At 50.4% G+C, this 19,900-nt stretch overlaps 1 protein-coding gene across 1 annotated transcript in view; it reads left to right on the top strand.

The window, feature by feature from the left end:
• LOC104308890 (maltase-glucoamylase) overlaps positions 1-19,900 on the top strand; it is a 70,286-nt gene that overhangs the window by 36,732 nt on the left and 13,654 nt on the right. Inside the window, exons 27-40 of the mRNA XM_054172842.1 lie at positions 2,689-2,857; positions 5,004-5,100; positions 6,457-6,569; positions 8,059-8,184; positions 9,229-9,357; positions 9,442-9,549; positions 10,505-10,567; positions 11,734-11,868; positions 13,514-13,598; positions 16,233-16,371; positions 17,157-17,290; positions 18,452-18,486; positions 18,582-18,698; positions 19,326-19,474. Of these exons, the coding sequence (XP_054028817.1) occupies positions 2,689-2,857; positions 5,004-5,100; positions 6,457-6,569; positions 8,059-8,184; positions 9,229-9,357; positions 9,442-9,549; positions 10,505-10,567; positions 11,734-11,868; positions 13,514-13,598; positions 16,233-16,371; positions 17,157-17,290; positions 18,452-18,486; positions 18,582-18,698; positions 19,326-19,474 (1,599 nt within the window). The remainder of the gene's footprint in view (positions 1-2,688; positions 2,858-5,003; positions 5,101-6,456; positions 6,570-8,058; positions 8,185-9,228; positions 9,358-9,441; positions 9,550-10,504; positions 10,568-11,733; positions 11,869-13,513; positions 13,599-16,232; positions 16,372-17,156; positions 17,291-18,451; positions 18,487-18,581; positions 18,699-19,325; positions 19,475-19,900) is intronic.

Below are 19,900 nucleotides of genomic sequence, written 5' to 3'. Positions count from 1 at the left end.
TTCCTCACTGGTGATTATTTTTTTTTCCAGCTCATTTCCATATTTCAGTATTTCTCATGGAATTTTCTGACTAAATTTCCTCATCACATTTCACAATGCACATTTTTGCACTTTGATCATTTAATTTCCTGCTTTAGTTTCCTTGCTGATTTTCCCCCCCCCTTAATTTGCATATTTCAGTATTTGCTCATTTAATTTTCTAATTCACTTTTCTCACATTTATCATTTCATTTCCTCTGCCAGTGTCCTCACTTCACTCATTCAGTGTCCTCATTTAACTTTCTTAGTTTATTCATCTAGTTTTCTCATCTCATCTTCTCAATTCCCTCACTTGATGACCTCACTTCAACTTCTTTTGCTGTTTAATTTCCACATTTAATTTTTTCCACTTAATTTTTTAGTTTACTTTTCACATTTCTTTTGTCATTTAATTTCCTCTCTTTCCTCACTGGTTTTCTTTGTTTACTTTTGCGGGGCTTTGAGCCCTCACTGGAGTTTCATCTGCCAAAAAAAGATAACCTGGAGTTGGTTTGGAAGTCGCAGGAGTAAATTGTTAAATGAAAAAATGACCATACAGCAGTTAGAGGATGGAGTTAGAAGGGTGGAGAACAAGGATGAAGAGGCAAATACACAACCCCAAATTTGGATGGCCTTGTGCCTCCCTCAGTGTGTGTGGAGTCCAGTCCTTTAGAGAAGCCTGGATGCAGCAGGGAGATCATCAGGTCAGCCCACTCTACACAGGGAGATCAACAGGTCAGCCCACTCTACCCAGGGAGATCAACAGGTCAGCCCACTCTACCCAGGGAGATCAACAGGTCTGCCCACTCTACCCAGGGAGATCATCAGGTCAGCCCACTCTACACAGGGAGATCAACAGGTCTGCCCACTCTACCCAGGGAGATCAACAGGTCTGCCCACTCTACCCAGGGAGATCAACAGGTCTGCCCACTCTACCCAGGGAGATCAACAGGTCTGCCCACTCTAAACATTCTAAAAATTTCAATTGAACTCTAGAAAAATTGGAAGGAAACTCTAAAAAAAAGGGTATTAAACTCTAAAAATTCAATTAAACTCTAGAAAAGCTGGAATTAAGTGTTAAAAAATCAAGGAAACTCTAGAAAATGGGATTAAACTCTTAAAAAAAAAATCACTTAAACTCTAGGAAAAACTGGAAGGAAACTCCAAAAATTCAAGGAGACTCTAGAAAAACTGGAAGGAAGCTCTAAAAATTCAGTGAGACTCTAGAAAAACTGGAAGGAGGCGCTAAAAATTCAGGGAGACTCTAGAAAATCTGGAAGGAAGCGCTAAAAAATTCAGGGAGACTCTAGAAAAACTGGGAGGAGGCGGTAAAAATGCAGGGAGACTCTAGAAAAACTGGAAGGAAGCTCTGAAAATTCAGGAGACTCTAGAAAAACTGGAAGGAAGTGCTAAAAAATCAGGGAGACTCTAGAAAAACTGGAAGGAAGCTCTTAAAAAATCAAGGAGACTCTAGAAAAACTGGAAGGAAGCTCTTAAAAAATTAAGGAGACTCTAGAAAAACTGGAAGGAAGCACTAAAGATTCAAGGAGACTCTAGAAAATCTGGAAGGAAGCACTGAAAATTCAGGGAGACTCTAGAAAAACTGGAAGGAGGCGGTAAAAATTCAGGGAGACTCTAGAAAAACTGGAAGGAAGCACTGAAAATTCAAGGAGACTCTAGAAAAACTGGAAGGAAGCGCTAAAAATTCAGGGAGACTCTAGAAAAACTGGAAGGAAGCGCTAAAAATTCAAGGAGACTCTAGAAAAACTGGAAGGAAGTGCTAAAAATTCAGGGAGACTCTAGAAAAACTGGAAGGAAGCGCTAAAAATTCAGGGAGACTCTAGAAAAACTGGAAGGAAGCTCTAGAAATTCAGGGAGACTCTAGAAAAACTGGAAGGAAGCTCTAGAAATTCAGGGAGACTCTAGAAAAACTGGAAGGAAGCTCTAAAAATTCAGGGAGACTCTAGAAAAACTGGAAGGAAGCTCTAACAATTCAGGGAGACTCTAGAAAAACTGGAAGGAAGTGCTAAAAATTCAGGGAGGCTCTAGAAAAACTGGAAGGAAGCTCTTAAAAAGTCAAACTAAAAAATGCTGGAATTAAATTCTAAAACATTGGAATGAAACTCTAAAAGATGCAATTAAACTCTGGGGAAAAATCGGGATTAAGCTCTTAAAAATTCAATTAAACTCTAGAAAAATTTGGAATTAAACTCTTAAAAGATTGGAATTGAACTCTTACAAAGTCAATTAAACACTAGAAAAATTGGATTGAAACGCTAAAAATTCAATGAAGCTCCAGGCAAAATTGGAATGAAATGCTAAAAATCCAGTGGCACCCTGGAAAAAATTTGGAATTCAACTCTTAAAAATTCAATGAAACTCTAGAAGAATTGGAATGCAACTCTCAATAATCCATTTCACTCTGGGACAAGTTGGAATTGCACTCTTAAAAAAGGAGTTTAAGAATTATTTCAATTAGACTCTGAAAATTTCAGCTGAACTCTAAACTCTTCAGCTCCCCTCCAAAGCACTCCCAGCACTGGTGAAGTCCTCCTGAGCACCTCAGCAGATCCTTCCCAGCTGCTGACTGCCGGCGTTCGTAGGGAGCGGGGCTGACCCTTGGGGGTGAGCCCAGCCCCTGCTGCTCCCTCATTGTCTCTCCTGCCCCAGCTGGGACTCGCAGCTGCCCACCTTCACCTTCAGCGACCAGTTCATCCAGATCTCCACCCTCCTGCCCTCTCAGTATCTCTTCGGCTTCGGGGAGCACGAGCACACAGCCTTCCGGCGGAACATGGAGTGGCACACCTGGGGCATGTTCACCAGGGACCAGCCTCCTAGAGTAAGTGGAGAGCAGACCCCCAACATCTCCTTTCGTTTCCTTCTTTCGTTCAGGAGTTTCTGCTTTTTGGTTGTCTGTTGGTTGGCTGTGGAGACAGCCGGTCCTGGACCGGGGGCAGAGGAACCCCCATGTCGACAAAGAGTGAGGGGCGAAGGGCTGGAAAGGTGCCCTGTGGAGAGAGGGGCTTGGGGGTGTTGGTCGATGAGAAGCTCACCGTGAGGGGCATGGGCTAGAGGTGGGCTTGGCAGTGTTGGGTGAGTGGTTGGAGTGGATGATCTGAAAGGTCTCCTCCAACCAAAACTGTTCTGTGATTCCGTGACCCAGAACCATAAGCTCCCAGCCCAGACCCAGCCATCTCCTGGGCTGGTCCCCTGCAGTGTGGGCAGCAAGGTGAGGGAGGAGATCCTGCCCCTCTGCTGTGGTCTCCTGAGACCCCACCTGCAGTGCTGGAGCCAGGTCTGGAGTCCTCAGAACAGGACAGATATGGATATGATGCAGCAGGTCCAGGAGAGGCCACAACCGTGATGGGAGGGCTGGAAGCCCTCTGCTGTGAGGTCAGCCTGAGAGCATTGGAGCTGTTCAGCCTGGGGAAGGTTCTGGGGAGACCTTCTGGTGTCCTTAAAGGGGCTGATAAGAGAGATGGGGACAGATTTTAAGCAGGGCCTGTTGTGACAGGCCAAGGGGTGATGGCTTGGAACTCCAAGAGGGACATTCAGACTGGAGAGAAGGAAGAGGTGTTTCACACTGAGGGTGGGGAGACCCTGGCCCAGGTTGCCCAGAGAGGTGGGAGGCGCCCCAGCCCCTGGACTTCAGCGACGACGGAGAATGGAGTCAATACATCTGATCAATATGATCTAGTATTGTCCTTTATTGCTTCAGCATTGCAGGCCTATGGCTCAGGCCTATGGTGAAAGCATGGTACAGAGCAGACAGTAGAGCTGACAGGCTAGCAAGAAAAGCATGGAGGAAAGTGCGCAGTAAGAAAACCCTTAGGACTTATATCAACTCGGAGGGCACTGCTGGCATGGCTTCATTGGCCCCTCAGGAGTGACCACACACTGTTACTATAGATTATTGGTTAAACCAGTAACAACAGGCAAGATTGTTGATGCAGGTGTGTGTCCTGTTATTCTGAGACAGCTCTCTGCGTTTATAGCTACCGCTGTCCTGCTTTGGTTACACGGTGCAGGCACAGCGCTGTTCTGCTATGCTGCTGGCCACTCCTGCACCCATGCTGGACACAGCCTACCACCATGTCAGGCTCCAGGCCTACACTGCCAGATTGCTCACACTGCTTATTGCAACCATTACCACACTGGACCATTCTGGGTCAGGCTATGTGGGGCTCTGAGCAACCTGCTCTGGTTAGGGATGTCCCTGCTGACTGCAGGGAGCTGGATTAGATGAGCTTGAAAGGTCCCTTCCCACCCAAACCAGTCTGGGATTCCATGATTATTAATTTAGTTCAGAGACACTTGGTGGAACTTCAGGGTGTCCATATCTTCGTGAGTCATCATTTCTTCATCACAGTGACCAAGCTGGTTGATGGTTGGGGCTCTGAGCAACCTGCTGCAGTTGGGGATGTCCCTGCTGACTGCAGAGGGGGTGGGCTGGATGACCTTGAAAGGCCCCTTCCCACCCAAACCAGACTGGGATTCTCTGATCTGTCCTCTTGGGTCACACCTGTGCAAAGTCCTCCAACTCTGGGGGGGTTGAATCAGGCCTTCAAGGGTCAATGAACAGAGAAGTTCAACGATTTCAGCAGAACAAAAAAGCCTTGGGGGCCTGTGGTGCCACCTTGGGGCTGTAACCTGAGGGTTTTGGAACATTTTGGGTCAAGACAAATAAAGAGGAAGCCACCAGCTTGTCTTTGCTAGAGGCCACCTGGAAATATTTGGAGGGGAAGTGATTTCATGTGAGCAAATTTTAGAGCTAAAAGTCCATTTCCTTCCCATCCCTACCTTGAGCAGTCAGGAGCAGACTGACCTCAAAATGGGAAGGAAGGTGAAAATGGTGGCTCCTGGTCACCATTTCCAGTTGGATGCTCAACATGGTGTGAGCTCCATGGGTGTCTGCCTCCTCATGGTGGTGGGGAAGCTCTGGGTGGATGTGTTGGTGCAAAAAGATTGTGTGTTTTATTTTCCAGTACAAGCTGAACTCTTATGGATTCCAGCCCTTCTACATGGGTCTGGAAGAAGATGGCAATGCTCATGGGGTTCTCCTGCTCAACAGCAATGCGATGGGTAAGTGAAAAACACACCAAAAGTCACTTTATTTCCACTCTCTGATTCTTCAAACCTCACTTTGCACCTCACTCAACCCTTGGTCCCCATCTTGTTCTCCCACCCCTCTCCAGAGGTCACCATCCAGCCCACCCCAAAATCCACTGTAGTTCATAGGTAGCTCAGGCTGGAAGGGACCCCAGAATTTCATCTCCTCTGACCTCCCCACCATGGGCAGGGACACCTCTCAACCAGGCTCAGCTGCTCAAGGCTTCGTCCAACCTGGCCTTGAACACCCCCAGGAAGGAGGCATCCACAACTCCCTGGGCAGCCTGTGCCAGAGTCTCACCACCCTCACACTGAAGAACTTCCTCAGCTCCAGTCTAACCCTGCTCTCCCTCAGCTTCAAACCATTCCCCCTTGTCCTGTCTCCAGACACCCTCAGGAAAAGTCTCTCTGCAGCCTTCCTGCAGGATCCCTTCAGGTACTGTAAAGCTGCTCTAAGGTCCTCCAGGCTCAACAGCCCCAATTCTCCCAACCTATCCTCACAGCAGTGCTGCTCCAGCCCTTGGATCATCTTTGTGACCTCCCCTGGCCTCACCCCAGCAGCTCTGTGTCCTTCTCATGCTGGAGACACCAGAGCTGGAGGCAGGATTGGAGGTAAGGTCTGAGCAGAGCCATGGGGCAGAATCCCCTCTCCTGCCCTGCTGCCCACACTCCTCTTGGATTCATAGAATGGGTTGAGTTGGAAGTGACCCCAAATATCATTCAGTTCCAACCTCCCTGTCTTGGCAGGGACACCTCCCACCAGCCCAGGTTGCTCAAGGCTTCATCCAACCTAGCCTTGAACACCTCCAGGGAGGAGGAGACATCCATGATCTACCTGGGCAGCCTGTCCCAGTGTCTCACCACTCTCCTGGTGTCCAACCTAGATCTCCCCTGCTCAAGTTTCAAACCATTGTCTCTCCAAGCTCCTGTCAAAAGTCCCTCCTGAGCTCTCCTGTAGCTCCTTCAGGCAGGCTGCTCTAAGTTCTCTCTGGGACCTTCTCTTGGGGCTCTTCCTTAGCCTGTCCTCACAGGGGAGATTCTCTAGCCCAGTGATCATCTTTGTGGCATCCTCTAGACTCTCTCCAGCAGCTCTGTGTCCTCCTCCTGCTGGGGACACCAGAACTGGAGGCAGGATTGGAGGTGGGGTCTCAGCAGAGCAGAGCCAAGGGCAGAATCCCCTCTGCTGCCCTGCTGCCCACACTCCTCTGGCTGCAGCCCGGCAGACAGCTGCCTGCTGGGCTGCCTGAGGTCATAGCTGGCTGCTGGGGAGCTTCTCAGTCTGTTGTTCTTCATCTCTACTGAGCTCTTGGTCTCCATCTTGTCCTCCAGATGTGACATTCCAGCCCACCCCTGCCCTGACCTATCGCACAATTGGGGGGATCCTGGACTTCTACATGGTGCTGGGGCCAACACCAGAGCTGGTGGTGCAGGAGTACACCGAGGTGCTGCTGCTGAGGCAGAGGGGGTTGGGGCTTTGGGGCTGTGGCTTGGGGTCAGTTTGGGTCGGGGTTTGTTCTGGGGGCTGAGTTTTGTTGTTGCTTTTTGGTTTTGTTGGTTTGGGCTGGAGTTTTTTGGGGTTGGTTTGTTTGCTTGTTTGGTTAATTCAGTTGGGTCAGGGGCTGGGTTGGGCTTTTTGGTGGTGGTTTTGGTTTTGCTGAGTTGGTTTTGGGGTTCGAACTTTCCTGTTGGGTTGGGGGTTTTGGGTTGGTTTAGTTGGGTTGGAGGTGTTGGGGTTGGGCCTTTTTGGTGGGGTTGTTTTTGGCTTGGTTTGGAGTTTGGGTTGGATTTTTTTGGGGCTGATTTTTGTATTTAGCCCTTTTGGGTTTCAGTTTGGGTTTTTCGTGTTGTATTTTGCTTTGTTGGTTTGGTTTGGGGTTTTTTTGGGGGTTTTGTTTGGTTTGTTGGTTTGGGGTTGGGGATCTTTGGTTGGTGTTTGGTTTAGGTTTGCTTTATGGTTTTAGGGCTTTGAGCTCTGGGATATTTTTCAGCTTTGATTTGTGGTTTAAGGGCTGTTGGGGGTTGTGTGTGTGTGCTCTTAGGGCTTTTGGGGTGTGTGCTCTTAGGGCTTTTGGGGTGTGTGTGCTCTTAGGGCTTTTGTGAGGGTTTTAGCTTTGATTTGTGAGTTTAGGCATTTTGGGTCTTTTTTTTCCCCCCCTTGGTTTTAGGGCTTTGGGGTTTGTAGGGTTCTTGGTGGGTTTAGGGCTTTTGTGTTGGGATTCATTTCAGGTTTGAATTGTGGGTTTAGGGCTTTGGGGGCTGTTTTATTTTTGTTTTGGTTCACAGTTTTGGGAGCTTTGGGTTTTTTTGGTGGGGGAGGAGCCAGTGCTTCAGATTTTTGCTTCTTCTGTTTGGTTGGATTTTTTGGGAGTGATTTTTAGGTTTAGTCTTTTGGGGTTTCAGTTTGGGGTTTTTCTGTGGTATTTTGTTTTGTTGGTTTGGTTTTGGGGTTGGGTTTTTTGGTTGGTGTTTGTTTTAGGTTTGCTTTGTGGTTTCAGGGCTTTGGGCTCTAGGATTTTTTTCAGCTTTGATTTGTGGTTTAAGGGCTTTTGGGGGTTGTGTGTGTGTGCTCTTAGGGCTTTTGGGGTGTGTGTGCTCTTAGAGCTTTTGGGGTGTGTGCTCTTAGGGCTTTTGTGAGGGTTTTAGCTTTGATTTGTGAATTTAGGGGTTTTGGGTCATTTTCCCCCCTGGTTTTAGGGCTTGGTGGTTTTAGGGCTTTTGGGTTGGGGTTTATTTCAGGTTTGAATTGTGGGTTTAGGGCTTTGGGGGTGGTTTATGTTTGTTTTGGGTCACAGTTTTGGGAGCTTTGGGTTTTTTTGGTGGGGGAGGAGCCAGTGCTTCAGATTTTTGCTTCTTTTGTTTGGCTTCTATTTTTTTCTCTTAAGTTCTGATTGAACCCTTTTGCAATAAGATTTCTTTCTTCCATGCTTTCAGGTGATTGGGAGACCTATCATGCCTGCCTACTGGTCACTGGGATTCCAGTTGTGCCGCTACGGATACTCAAACGACAGCGAAGTCGCCCAGCTGGTGGCGGACATGAAAGCAGCCAGGATCCCTCATGTAGGTTGAGAGCCATAAAAACTGGAGCTTCACCACAATTTCACTGGCTTTGGGGCATCTTCTAACTGAAAGCAGCAAAATTAATCCTATGGCTGATGGCATAGTTCAGCCTTTTCTGCCTTTTAAAAAGAAACCCAAAGGAAGCAAATGAAATTAACTCTGAGGAGCAGCAATCCCCTGCAGCAGGACAAGTGAGGGGTGACGTGCTGGAGAGTGGCCCTGTTCAGAAGGGCCTGGGAGTATTGGTGGACAGCAAGTTGTCCATGAGCCAGCAGTGTGCCCTTATGGCCAAGAAGGCTGGTGGTCCTCTGTGGTGCATGAAGAAGAATGTGGCCAGCAGGTCAAGGGAGGCCACATCTGGAGTGCTGGGTCCAGTTCTGGGCTCCCCAGTTCAAGAGAGACAGGGAACTACTGGAGAGCATCCAGTGGAGGCTGTGAAGGTGCTGAGGGGCCTGGAGCAGCTCTGTGAGGAGCCCTGGGGCTGTTGAGTCTGGGGAAGAGCAGCCCCAGAGGAAATCTACTCAGCTAAAGGGAATGGGGAGGGGGGCAGAGCCAGGCTCTTCTCAGTGGTGCCCAGGGACAGGACAAGGAGCACAAACAGGAACCCAGGAGGTTCCACCTGAATAGGAGGAGAAACTTCTTTGTTGTGAGGATGGTAGAGGCCTGGATCCCAGAGAGGTTGTGGAGTTCCCTTCTCTGGGGAGATTCCAAACCCAGCTGGCCATTGTGATCCTGGGCAAGCTGCTTTGGATGCCCTTGCTTTAGCAGGGGGGTTGGACTAGATGATCTCCAGAGGTCCCTTCCAACCCTCACTGTCCTGGGATTCAGGGTTTCTGTGTTTGCCCCAGCTTCAAGCTGCAGCAAATTCCAATTTTACAGTTGAAGAACAGCAGAATTAAACTCATTTAACTCAATTAATTTAAACTCAATTAAAAATGAGGAGTTTTCTCTGCTTTTGCAAACGGCTGAGGCTGCTGATGGATGACATCATGCAGGTGATGAGAACAAAGCCCTCTTCCAGTGTCTTCTGTGTGTGACCTGCAGGATGTGCAGTACACGGACATCGACTACATGCTGCGGCAACTGGACTTCACCCTCAGCCCACGCTTCAGTGGCTTGCCAGCTCTGATTGATAAGCTCCATCAAGAAGGAATGAGGTTTATCCTCATCCTGGTGAGTGTCCAGGCGTGCTTTGAGGTGGCATCATGGTGTAACAGGAAAGAAACCCCATGAAACTGTATCCCCTTTCCGTTTCAGGACCCAACCATATCTGGTAATGAAACCGATTACCCGACCTTCACCCGAGGCGTGGAGAAGGATGTCTTCATCAAATGGCCCGACAGCAACGACATTGTCTATGGGAAGGTGCTGCCTCTTTTACTAGAGGGTCATTAACATTGCAAAAGACCTTGAAGATCATGTCCAACCTTCAACCCAACACCACCATGGCCACCGATCCGTGTCCCCAGGTTTCTTGAACACTTCCAGGATACAGTGACTCCACCACCTCCCTGAGCAGCCTGTTCCAAGGCCTGACCACTCTTGCAGCAAAGAAAGTTCTCCTAATCCCCAACCTAAACATCTCCTGGTGTAACTTGAGGCTGTTTTCCCTTGTTTTCCCTCACTTGATGCTGGTTGGAAGAGATCTTTGAGATTGATCGTTGACTCCAACCATGAACCCAGCACTGCCAGGTCACCACTAAGCCACGTCCCTCAGCACCACATCTCCATTGCTCCAGGGATGGGGACTCCACCACTGACCTGGGCATAGACAACCCTTAAGGGGAAGAAATTGTTCCTCATGTCCAACCTAAACCTCCCCTGGGACAGCTTGAGACTATTTCCTCTCACCTTCTCACTTACTCCTTGGGAGATGAGCCGAACCCCCACCTGGCTGCAGCCTCCTTTCAGGGAGCTGTAGAGAGCAATGAGCTCTCCCCTCAGCCTTCTCTTCTCCAGGCTGATCACCCCCATCTCCCGCAGCTGCTCCTCCCCAGCATTGTTTTCCAGACCCTTCCCCAGCTTTGTTGCCCTTCTCTGGACATAGTCTGACCCCTCCATGTTCTTCTTGGGGTGAGGAGCCCAAAACTGACCCCAGGATTTGAGGATAAAATAATCCAAATGCTGATAATGAACACATCATGTTTGATGCTGGGGAGAGGACGTCTAGCACCACTCCTTAGCCCCAGATTCTGTTGACACATTGAGTGCTGGTGATGGCTCCAGCTTGGGTTGCCATCAGATGCCACTGTGGCAAAGCTTTCTTGATGTTGACATTCATTTGTAAATCTTTGTTGTTTTAACATCTTCCTCCTGCTAGGTCTGGCCAGATCTTCCCAACGTAGAAGTCAACAGCAGCGCGGACGTAGAAACGCAGGTGAAGGTAAGGAAAGGTGAAGAACTTTAGGTGACTGACACAAACAGGGAGGGAGCAGCAAAGTCATGAAAGGATATCTGACATGATGGAACTGGCTGAAAAACAATTTGATCTTGGATCAAAAATCAGAAGTTGGATGAAAAAAGGGGCCAGTTTTCAAGCAGAGCTTGTTGAACCTCAAGCAGTTCTCAGAAATGAGCCAGTGGCAACTGCATGAGGTTCAACAAGCCCCAGTGCAAGGCACTGCACCTGGGTCAGGCCCACCCCAGGCACAAAACCAGGCTGGGTGCAGAGAGTGTTGGGAGCAGCCCTGAGGAAAGAGGCTTGGGGGAGTTGGTTGGTGAGAAGCTCCCCAGGAGCCAGCAGTGCCCTCATGCAGCCCAGCAGGCAGCTGTGTGCTGGGCTGCAGCCAGAGGAGTGTGGGCAGCAGGGCAGCAGAGGGGATTCTGCCCCTTGGCTCTGCTCTGCTCAGACCTCACCTCCAATCCTGCCTCCAGTTCTGGTGTCCCCAGCAGAAGAAGGTTGGAGTGATTCCAGAGGAGCCCACAAAGATGATCCAAGGGCTGGAGCACCTCTGCTATGAGGACAGGCTGAGGGAGCTGGGGGTGTTCAGCCTGGAGAGGAAGAGACTCCAGAGGCACCTTAGAGCTGCCTGCCGATAGCTGAAGGGATCCTGCAGGAAGGCTGCAGAGAGACTTTTCCTGAGGGTGGTCTGGAGACAGGGCAAGGGGGAATGAAGCTGAGGCACAGCAGGGTTAGCCTGGAGCTGAGGAAGAAGCTCTTCAGTTTGAGGGTGGTGAGACTCTGGCACAGGCTGCCCAGGGAGGTCATGGATGTCTCCTCCCTGGGGGTGTTCAAAGCCAGGTTGGATGAGGCCTTGACCAGCCAAGTCTAGTTTTGAGGCATCCCTGCCTACAGCAGGGAGGTTGGAGGAGATGGCTGCTGAGGTCCCTCCCAGCCTGAGCCAGTCTGGGATTCTAACATCAAGAAATCCTAAAGTAACATCGGAGCGAGTGGCAGAAACTCTCAAACTTTTCTGCCTCTACAAACTGCGAGGAAATGGTGAACTTTGTAAGGGAAAAAAGTCAGATTTCTGTTTGTTTTAAGAGATTAAATGAAATCCCAACACTTTGGTCCTGTCTCAGAGCTTTGTTTCTCTTCTCTTCCCACAGTTCTACCGAGCCCACGCAGCCTTTCCAGATTTCTTACGCAATTCCACCCAGGAATGGTGGGAGAGGGAAATCGCTGAGGTCTACTCCAACCCACGAAATGCATCCCTGAGCATGAAGTTTGATGGCCTCTGGATTGTAAGTGTGAAAAAAATGAGTCAATTCCTGAGATTTCTCTGTGGGTTTTTAACCCTAAGATTGGCTGGCAACATCTCAAAACCTCTCCAATGCCCTGAGGCCACCAGAATGCTTTTGTTTGGGAAAGATGCTCGAGACCACCCAGTCCAACCATCCTCTAACTCAGCCAAGGCTGGTGCTCAACCATGGCCCTCAGCACCACATCGCTGAGTCTCTGAAACAGCTCCAAGTATTGGGATTCAGCTGCCTCCTTGGGCAGCCTGTGCCAGAGTCTCACCACCCTCACACTGAAGAACTTCTTTGAGAACCCTTTCCGTCAGGAGGTTTCTTCTGGTGGTGAAAGTTTCTCCTAACACCCAGGATGGACACCTTTGGACACCTTTCTTTGGAGGAAGGATGTTCTCACCTTGTTGTGCAATTAGGATGTCTCAGACTTTCTTAAATCATTATTTCCTGCTGACCTGCCTGTTGGCTTTTCTGCAGTGGTGATGTTCTCCAGGGGATCAGAGACTGGGTTATGTGGGAAAGGACCTTTAAGATCATCTAGTTCCAAGCCCCTACCCTGGGCAGGGACAGCCTCCTACTAGACCAGGTTGTGGAGTCTCCTACCCTGGGGACATTCCAAACCCAGCTGGACATTGAGATCCTGGGCAAGCTGCTGTGGGTGACCCTGCTTTACCTGGGGGGTTTGACTGGATGATCTTCGGAGGGCCTTTCTAGCCCCACAGTGCTAGGATTCTGGGATTTCATCATTTGAAGGACTGTCGTTACTGTTGTAACCAGGGGACCAGCAGCAGCCCCAGGGTCGAGAGCCTTCATTACCAAGTTCAGAGATTTCAGTAATTTATAGACTCAGAGAATCATCTGGATGGAAAAAGCCCTCTGAGATCATAGACTCCAACCATCAACCCAACACCACCATGGCCATCAAACCATGGCCCCACATGTTGCTTGAACACCTCCAGGGATGGGGACTCCACCACCTCCCTGGCCAGCCTGTGACAGTCTTTGAGAAACCTGTGGGGCAAGAACTTTCTTCTCATGTCCAACTTAAACCATCCCTGGTGCAACTTGAGGCCTTTTCTTCTTGTCCTACCACCTGTCACCAGGGAGAAGAGATCAACCCCCACCTGGCTCTAGCCTCCTTTCAGGGAGGTGTAGAGAGCAATTAGGTCTCCCCTCAGCCTCCTCTACTGCAGGCTGTACACCCCCAGCTCCCTCCCAGCCCTGTTCTCCAGACCTTTCCCAGGCTTGGTTGCCCTTCTCTGCACCTGCTCCAGAGCCTCAAAGTCCTTTTTCCAGTGAAGGGCCCAAAACAGATACAGAATACAGAATTAACCAGGTTGGCAAAGACCTTCAAGATCATCAAGCCCAGCCTATCACACAACAGCATCTAAAAGGCCGCCTGGTTTGGTGTCCGTTTCCATAGCTGGAGCTGGGTTCTGTTGAGTTCAGCTTCTCACAGAGGCAAATCTGCCCTCATGCAGAAACAGCATTGATAAGAGGGGCTCCAGGTTCTGCCTCCCTTACCATGCTGACCAAGGGACTGAGACAGCAGGAGAAAAACTGAACTCAGCCGAAAAGGAACAAATTGCCTGACTTTTAGAGGAAGTTGTTCACCTGGTGTCCCCTTTGCTGCTTGCAGGACATGAACGAACCTGCCAGCTTCATCAGTGGCGCCGTCGACGGCTGCAGGAACGAGGAGCTGAACTTCCCCCCCTACATGCCACGTGAGTCTGATGCTTTGGGTCACTCTGGGGTAGAATTGGACTTGATGACCCTTAAAAGTCTTTTACAGCCCCCCAAAAATCTGGTTTTTTTAGAACCTAGATGGGGCAGAAAAGTTCAAAGTTAGGCATCCAAATCTGGATTAGAATGGAATGAAATGGACCAGGTTGGAAAAGACCTTCGAGATAAGAGTCCAACCTTATCACCCAACACCATCTAATCAACTCAGCCATGGCACCAAGTGCCTCATCCAGTCTCTTCCTAAACACCTCCAGGGATGGGGATTCCACCACCTCCCTGGGCAGCACATGCCAATGGCCAATCTCTCTTTCTGGGAAGAGAGCACATCTTGGCACAGCTTGAGACTGTGTCCTCTTGTTCTGGTGCTGGGTGCCTGGGAGAAGAGCCCAACCCCCACCTGGCTACAACCTCCCTTCAGGTAGTTGCAGACAGCAATAAGGTCTCCCCTGAGCCTCCTCTTCTTCAGGCTAAGCAACCCCAGCTCCCTCAGCCTCTCCTCACAGGGCTGTGCTCCAAACCCCTCCTCAGCCTTGTTGCCCTTCTCTGAGCCTGTGCTAGGAAGTCCACCTCCATTTCTGAACACAGGCCTCAGAATGTCTAAATTTCTGACCATTACTTTCAGCATTTCCTAAATTTCTGAGTGTAAGGGCCCTCGCTTGCCCTTGCTTGCCCTTGCCCCGGCTTGCCCTTGCCCTTGCCCCGGCTTGCCCTTGCCCTTGCCCCGGCTTGCCCTCGCTTGCCCTTGCCCCGGCTTGCCCTTGCCCTTGCCCCGGCTTGCCCTTGCCCTTGCCCCGGCTTGCCCTTGCCCTTGCCCCGGCTTGCCCTTGCCCTTGCCCAGGCTTGCCCTTGCCCTTGCCCCGGCTTGCCTTTGCCCTTGCCGTCGCTTGCCTTTGCCCTTCCCCTCGCTTGCCTTTGCCCTTCCCCTCGCTTGCCCTTGCCCTTCCCCTCGCTTGCCCTTGCCCTTCCCCTCGCTTGCCTTTGCCCTTCCCCTCGCTTGCCTTTGCCCTTCCCCTCGCTTGCCCTTGCCCTTCCCCTCGCTTGCCTTTGCCCTTCCCCTCGCTTGCCTTTGCCCTTCCCCTCGCTTGCCCTTGCCCTTCCCCTCGCTTGCCCTTGCCCTTCCCCTCGCTTGCCCTTGCCCTTCCCCTCGCTTGCCCTTGCCCTTGCCCTCAGGCAGTAGTTGCTCAGATCTTTTATACAGTTTTTAGGTCGATTGGCCTCTGCCCATTTCCAGGCCAGCTGCAGTCTCCTGTGAGCAATCCTTATCTCTGCACCTTCCCAGAGTCCTTCCAGTGGCTCTGCCCAATACACTTCAGCTATTGTCTGGGCAAGCAGCAAAGGTGATTTCATCTTTGTTGAGTCACACCAGAAGAGACAAGATTTAGTCTCTCACATATGCAACACAATTGGTGAATTCCCAGGATTTCTGAAAGAGAAATTTGGCATTTCCCAAACTTCTGAGCATCCCTTCCATTTCTGGGACTCATTTTTAGCATTTACTAAACTTAGGGAATAAAATATCAGAAATGTATCCATTTTTTCATTCAAATTTTCCAGACTCCTCAGTTTCTGGAAGTGCATGTCAGCATTTCCCAGATCTCTGAAACTGAACCTCAGCATTTCCCAAGTTTTTGAGATCCAGTTTCAGAAAATCAAGAAGGTTTTATTTAAGAAGAATAAAAAATAACCACAGAAATACATAAAAGGAGGAGACAACCACTCAAGATGATGCAAATGGAGGGGCAGTGTTGATCTGTACTGATTGACAGCCAGCTGAACAGGAGCCAGCAGTGTGCCCAGGTGGCCAAGAAGGCAAATGGCATCCTGGCCTGCATCAAGAATAGTGTGGCCCGCAGGAGCAGGGAGGTCATTGTGCCCTGTGCTCAGCACTGGTTAGGCCACACCTTGAGTATTGTGTCCAGTTCTGGGCCCCTCAATTGAAGAAGGACATTGAGAGACTTGAAGGTGTCCAGAGAAGGGCAACAAGGCTGGGGAGAGGCCTTGAGCATAGCCCTATGAGGAGAGGCTGAGGGAGCTGGGGTTGCTTAGCCTGGAGAAGAGGAGGCTCAGGGAAGACCTTCTTGCTCTCTCCAACTCCCTGAAGGGAGGTTGTAGCCAGGTGGGGGTTGGTCTTTTCTCCTAGGCACCCAGCACCAGAACAAGAGGACACAGCCTCAAGCTGCACCAGGGGAAGTTTAGGCTGGAGGTGAGGACAAAGTTCTTCCCAGAGAGAGTCGTTCGTCATTGGAATGTGCTGCCCAGGGAGGTGGTGGAGTCCCCATCCCTGGAAGTGTTCAAGAGGGGATTGGACGTGGCACTTGGAGCCATGGCTTAGTAGTCCTGAGGTGTTGGGTGACAGCTTGGACTTGATGATCTTTGAGGTCTTTTCCAACCTTGTTGATTCTATGACTCTATGCTGGAGGGTTGAAGGCTCCACAGAGGGACCTGGCCTGGCTGCATCCATGGCTGAGACCAAGGGGATGAGATTCAACAAGGCCAAGTGCTGGGTCCTGCATTTGAGTCACAGCAGTCCCATGAAGGTTCCAGGCTTGGGACTGAGTGGCTGGAACTGGGCTATGACTTTCCCATCCCAAGTGTCCCTTCTCCCTGTTCCACAGAGCTGGGCGAGCCACAGATGGGGCTGAGCTTCAATACCACCTGCATGGAAGGTGTGCAGCACCTCCCAGACGGGACCCCGGTGCGGCACTACGACGTCCACAACCTCTACGGCTGGTCGGAGACCAAGGCCACCCTGCAGTACGTTGGCATTCCAGTTCTGTTCACCTCTTCTGGCCAGACAGGCTGGAGAGTTGAGGGTGGAGGCTGGAGTCTTCTGGCAGAAAGTGGCACTGCTTATCTGCTTTGCTCCACAGCTGTCCCTGTTTCTATTTCCTAGTTCTCTTTCCATTATTTCCATTTGCATTTCTACTTTCAAGTTTTGATTGCAGGTTTCTAACCTGACTTGCCATGCAATCCATAATCTGTGATTTATTGCTAGTTTATGGTGTGTCCCTTGATACTTTATAATTCCAGAATTCCTCATTTATAATTTGCAATTTATTCATAGTTTTTAATTTCTTAACACTCTTGACCTGGAAGAGGTTTCCAAGAGAAGCTGGGGAAGCTTCAAGCCTGGAGGTGTTCAAGGCCAGGTTGGAGGAGGCCCTGAGCAACCTGATCTAGTGGGAGGTGTCCCTGCCCTTGGCAAGGGAGTGGGAGCTGGTTGATCTTGAAGGTCCCTTCCAAATCAAACCATTCTGTGATCCTGAGTCCTCCACTGGGCTGCTCTTTTCTCAGCCTTCACTGGAAATCCTTCATTCGGTGCCTCCACCCTTGGCCAATCCATTTTCTAACCATCGCTTGGCTGACACTCAACCCTCGGTGTCTGCAGACCTGTGGAGCACTGTGAATCCCAAGGAAAGGCTCCATCTTGGTTGGGTTTGTGGCTGCTCCTGCTCCTGAGGAGCAGCTTTAGTTTTGAAATCATGCAGGAGATGTTCCACAATCATCTTGGTTCTCACCCTGTTGGTTTCTTTTCCCAGAGCTCTGCAGAGGGTCACCAAGGAGCGAGGAATCGTCATCACCCGCTCAACCTACCCCTCCAGTGGAAAGTGGGCAGGACACTGGTTTGGGGACAACACTGCAGCCTGGGACCAGCTCACTAAATCCATCATTGGTAAGCTGGCACAACCTGGCACTGTGCTGCTTCTTGCTTTCCTCCTCACTAACACATTTTTGGGGCAACCCCTCCCCCCCCAAATGAGGCTGCTGAGTTGAGCACCAGACCTGCAGCACTTCAGCCACTCTCTTCTGGAACAGTTTTCATTCCTCTTCAACATTTTTTAACTTTGTGAAGCTCAACCAGGACAAAAGCAAGGTCCTGCCCCTGTGGAGGAACAACCTGCTGAACCAGTGCAAGTGAGGGGTGACCTGCTGGGAGGCAGCTCCACAGAGAAGGACCTGGGAGTGCTGGTGGAGAAGTTGTCCATGAGCCAGCAATGTGTCCTCACTGGCCAAGAGGGCTGACGGTGTCCTGGGGTGCATGAAGAAGAGTGTGACCAGAAGGTTGTGGGAGGTTCTCCCACCCCTCTACTTTTCCCTAGTGAGATCACACTTGGAGTCCTGGGTTCTATTCTGGACTCCCCAGTTCAAGAGAGACTGGGAACTGCTGGAGAGAGTCCAGTGGAAACTGCACAAATGCTGAAGGCCTGGAGCAGCTCTGTGAGGAGACCTGGGGCTGTTGAGCCCAGAGAAGAGCAGCCCCAGAGGGGATCTGATCAGTGCTCAGCAAGACCTAAATGGTGGGGGGCAAGAGAATAGGGCCAGACTCTTCTCAGTGGTGCCCAGTGACAGGACAAAGGGCTCAAACTGGAACCCAGGAATTTCCATCAGGAGCCACTTGTTGACTTCGAGGATGGTGGAGGCCTGGAGCAGGCTGCCCAGAGAGGTTGTGGCATCTCTTTCTCTGGAGAGCTTCCAAACCTCCCTGGCCATTGTGCTCCTGGGCAAACTGCTGTGCTCCTGGGTGCCCTGCTGGAGTAGGGAGGTTGGACTGGGTGATCTCCAGAGATCCCTTCCAACCCCACCAGGCTACCATTCTATGAATTCTTAGCACCTGTTAAGACCCCCCCCTGATGCTGCCTTCAGGAGTTGGACTCAAATGCAGTCACTGTCACCTCCCTGCCTCAAATTTGCTGCTTTTCTGCTTCAGAAGCATCATGCCTGAGGGAATTCTGGACATCCTTCTCCCTGTCTCATTCTCCATCTTCTCAACCCTCCCCAAACCAAACCCACTGAAATATTGAACTCATCTCCTTGGTCTTTTTTTTCCTTGCAGGAATGCTGGACTTCAGCCTCTTTGGAATATCTTATGTAAGCTCCTGGTTTCTTGCCTTTTATGTATTATTTCTTTGGCTAACTGCAGTGTGCAGTTTTGTCAGTGGCTGCTCTTGGCTTCCCCCTTCCAGACTGGAGCAGACATCTGTGGCTTCTTCAAAGACTCTGAGTACGAGATGTGTGCTCGCTGGATGGAGCTTGGTGCTTTCTACCCCTACTCAAGGAACCACAATGAGAACAAAAGGAGGGTGAGAGATGGTTGGGTTTTCTTCCCCCTGAATTTCCCTTCCCCCCCCATTTCCCATAGTTTTTCAGTCACTATTTTTAGGTAAAAATGCCAGATCTGGAAATTAAAAAATAGTTCATGTTTCACATCTTTCAATTCTACTCAATCCAACCACCTCCACATGGCTGAACTTCAGGGACAACTGCATGAGTGCCAGCAAGTCCAAGTGCAAGGTCCTGCAGCTGGCTCAGGCCAACCTCAGGCACAAACCTCAGCCTGGGTGCAGAGTGGGTTGAGAGCAGCCCTGAATGAAGAGACTTGGGGGTGCTAGGTGATGAGAAACTCATCATGAGCCAGCAGTGGCTTCAGCCCATGGATCCAACCTGGTCAGATCCCCTTGTGGAACCTTCCTACCCACCCCTAGCAGACCAATACTGCCACCCAGCTTAGTGTCACCTGCAGATTCACTGAGGTGGCCTTGATCCCTCACCCAGACCCTTGGTAATGATAATGAAGAGAATTTACCTTAGCACTGAGCCCTGGAGAACTGGTCACCCCGTCATCCCATCCCACCCCACCCCATGTCATCAGTTTATCTCTTCCCATCAAATTAACCCTGTGCAAAATTTGACTCTTTTCTCTTTTCCAGAGGCAAGATCCTGTCTCCTGGAATTCAACCTTTGAAGACCTCTCTAGGACAGTGCTCAACATCCGCTACAGCCTCTTGCCCTACTTGTACACCTTGATGTTTGAAGCCCACGCTCATGGCAGCACCGTGATCCGTCCTGTCCTCCACGAGTAAGTGTGGCCTCTCCGTCTCCAGTCACAGTCTCACAGTATAACTAAGGTTGGAAGAGACCCCAAGGATCATCAAGTCCAACCTGTCCCAACAGACCTCACAACTAGACCATGGCACCAAGTGCCACGTCCAATCTCCCCTTGAACCCCTCCAGGGACAGCGACTCCACCACCTCCCTGGGCAGCACATCCCAATGGCGAACGACTCGCTCAGTGAAGAACTTTCTCCTCACCTCCAGTCTAAACCTCCCCTGGCACAGCTTGAGACTGTGTCCCCTTGTTCTGGTGCTGGTAGCCTGGGAGAAGAGACCAACCCCTTCCTGTCTACAACCACCTTTCAGGGAGTTGTAGAGGGCAATGAGGTCACCCCTGATCCTTCTCTTCTCCAGGCTAAACAACCCCAGCTCCCTCAGCCTCTCCTCACAG

This window comes from Dryobates pubescens, chromosome 25 (genome assembly GCF_014839835.1).
Source record: "Dryobates pubescens isolate bDryPub1 chromosome 25, bDryPub1.pri, whole genome shotgun sequence".
In the NCBI taxonomy this organism is placed as follows: Eukaryota; Metazoa; Chordata; class Aves; order Piciformes; family Picidae; genus Dryobates; species Dryobates pubescens.
This window is presented reverse-complemented; position numbering and strand designations above follow the sequence as displayed.